The 3,147-nt window shown below is 36.6% G+C and overlaps 1 protein-coding gene across 1 annotated transcript; it reads right to left on the bottom strand.

Moving 5' to 3' along the window:
- Window positions 1-787: 787 nt before the first annotated feature.
- LOC139003506 (olfactory receptor 4F3/4F16/4F29-like) lies at window positions 788-1,750 on the bottom strand. The gene has a single exon (XM_070405487.1). The coding sequence runs from the start codon at window positions 1,748-1,750 to the stop codon at window positions 788-790; it is 963 nt and encodes a 320-aa protein (XP_070261588.1).
- Window positions 1,751-3,147: the final 1,397 nt, after the last annotated feature.

The raw sequence follows: 3,147 nt of genomic DNA, 5'->3' as shown, positions 1-3,147 counted from the left end.
TTTACCACAAAACACTATATTGAAGAAAGACTGAAACTGGGTTTTCTCTCTGTTATAATGACATGACAAATTTATCCTGGTGTAATCTTAGGTAGTAAATGCTATTCTTTATCTTCTGTCTAATCTTCCAAGTCAGCAGAGATTCTTTAGTTTACCAAAATAATTTGTTGTCTCTTATGCTGACTATATTCTCCATTATTTTTAAATTTATAGTTAATTGCCTAGGAAAGAGCTAAAGTTCCTCTACTGTTTCTTTTAAATATATTTGCATGCACTCTGGTCAATAGGTAGCTATGCTACAACCATCTTTTTCTCTACACTACTGTTATAGGTTGATTTGTGTCCACCAAATAAATATGTCAAAATCCTTATCCCCAATACCTATGAACGTGACCATACTTGGAAATATAGTCTTACAGCATTTGCAGATGTAATCAATTTAAAATGAAGTCATACTGGATTAAGATGGATTGGAATATATTTCTCTATGTTCTGAGGACCTTAAATGAGTATGCCCTTTTGTGTGTTTCCAAAAATTATTTCATATAAACATTATTCTTTAGAAATTTGGAGTCAAGATTATTAAAATTGTTGGTTTACAAATACTTTATGTAACGCTCCCCTTTCAAAAACGAATGTCCCTCCCTTCTGAGTGAGAAAAAAATTGGATTCTATATCGGTGTATATAATAAAATTAAAGAAGAACAAACAAGAGCTTCTCTCTGAGTTTAACCATCAATAATAAACATCAACAATCAATGAGGGCTCTTCAGAATACAGGCATAACTTAGGAGATCTTCCTGTAATTCACCAGCTGTCTGCATACTCTCCCCATTGCTACTTTCATTTCTTGATTCCTGAATGTGTAAATGATAGGATTCAGGAAAGGAGTGAGAACTGCATCAAAGATGGCCAAAAACTTATCCAGATGTGTGGAGGGAGATGGCCACATATAGGAAAATATCAAAGGACCAAAGAACAGGACTACCACTGTGATGTGAGCTGACAGTGTGGACAGAGCCTTGGATGAACCAGCTGAAGAGTGTTTCTTAACAGTGAAAATGATGATGATATAGGAAATGATCAGCATGGAGAAGGAGCCAACAGAGATGAATCCACTGTTAGCTGTGACCATGATCTCTAGTTGGTAAGTGTCTGTGCAGGCAAGTTTGATGAACCGAGGAAGGTCACAGTAAAAGCTATCCAGAACATTAGGACCACAGAAGGGTAATTTTACCACAAATGCCAATTGAACCATGGAGTGGATAAGGCCAGTCATCCAGGCAGCCATTAAAAAGAAAATGCCCATTCTTGGGCTCATGATGGTTAGGTAGTGGAGAGGTTTACATATGGCAACGTATCTGTCAAAGGCCATGGCTATGAGCAGCACCATCTCCACACCACCAATGACATGGATGAAGAAGATTTGAGTGATGCAGCCACTAAAGGAAATGACTTTACGCTTTCTGAAAAGATCATAAATCATCTTGGGAGAAGTGACGGAAGAAATTCCCAGGTCAATGAAGGAGAGGTTGGCCAACAGAAAGTACATGGGGGAGTGTAAGTGCGGGTCATAAATCACAGTGAGCACAATGAGGGTGTTTCCCATGATGCTTGCCACATAAAATGTGAAGGAGAACACAAAGAGGAGAAGTTGGATCTCCCAGGAATCCGTGAGTCCCAGGAACACAAACTCTGACACTGCAGAGTGATTCGCTCCATCTGTTGGCTCTGTTGGCTCTGTCAGCATTGCTACCTGAAAATGTAAATTGTAATAATTATGTAATAAATTAGGAGGGAGATCAAAGTTATGAAAGCCTTTATCTACACTAGCATTAAAACTGACCGAATATACCCAGGGCCTCTAAAATGTGACCACAGAGAAATTGGTGGCTTTCATGTGGAGTTGTTTTCTACTACAAAGTTGTTTCTGCATTTAATACTCTCTGTTTCTTCCCAGTATTGATGCCATAATATTAGTCATGACATAAGATGGTCAACATTAATAACAGGAACTCAATCTCAAATATTTTTTATTTTTTTGCTTCAAATCTAATATCTGGCCCCAGTCACATAACTAGTTATTATTGCAATCCCATCCAAGCCTATAAACCTTTATCTGACAGACCCTTCCTTTCCTCCCCAGTCTCCACCTCTGAGAACATACTCATCTTAAATATTACTTAATTGTTTACCACACCTATGATGTCTTGCATTATTATTACTAATATTTATTATTACTAGTATAACCACCAGGTTTTCTCTGCATTTAATACCCCTCTGCTTCCTCCCAGGGTAGATACTATGATGTTCTTCATGAGACACAAGATTGATCAACAAGAGTAATAGGAATGAATTCAACCCCAAGTCCTTTTGATTTTTGGTTCAAGACTAATATATTGTGGCTTCAGTCACACAAAACTCTTTACCACTTTTCAACTATTTCATCCATTTCTAAGACCACCAGCCTTATTCTGGCAAACAGATCCTTCTCCTGACTCCTTACCTCTGGGACATATTTATCATCAAGGTTCATTACATTTTAATCCTATCTGTGAGGTATTGTGTTATATTACCAGCATTTATTTTACTATCTTTTGTATTTTAGTAAATTGAGTATAATTCTAACTCCCCAACCACACTATAAGCTTCTTGAAGGTGGAGTTTGCGACTTATTCATATTTGGATTCACTGAAGCAATAAAAAAGTGGTCCACACAGAGGTACAAGTCCATGAATTGTCTGTTACCAGTTTGCATCATATTAGGACAATTTTACATCAGAACAAAATTCAAGTGTATGATTTTTTATTTACTAAAGTATCAACCCATGACGGATTGGGGACAAAAACTTATTTTTCACCAAAGATAGTTTGAGAAGCACTGCACTAGAGTACTTACCACATGATCTGACAAGCTTAAAACTATGAAGGGCATCATGGTGTAGTGAAAAGTATTTTGTTAAAGGCTCCGTGGAAGGACTTGTCATATTATTTTGTAATTTTATTTTTATTTGGAGAAGCAACAAAGCATAGTGAAAAGAATATGGACTTTGAATTCAGAAAACCAAGATTTATACTATGATTCAGCCACTAACAAGCTAATTTGAATTCTTGAAAGTCAGTTTATCTATGGAATTGCAATTAATA

Source organism: Myotis yumanensis, unplaced genomic scaffold, assembly GCF_028538775.1.
Source record: "Myotis yumanensis isolate MYYU_CA2020_CCGP unplaced genomic scaffold, mMyoYum1.0.hap1 SCAF_1, whole genome shotgun sequence".
NCBI lineage: Eukaryota > Metazoa > Chordata > Mammalia > Chiroptera > Vespertilionidae > Myotis > Myotis yumanensis.
Note: the sequence above shows the minus strand (reverse complement) of the source record. Positions and strands in the feature narration are given on the sequence as shown.

Coding starts and splice junctions, on each gene's coding strand:
- LOC139003506 (XM_070405487.1), bottom strand. CDS start 1,750: ATGCTGACAGAGCCAACAGAGCCAACAGATGGAGCGAATCACTCTGCA.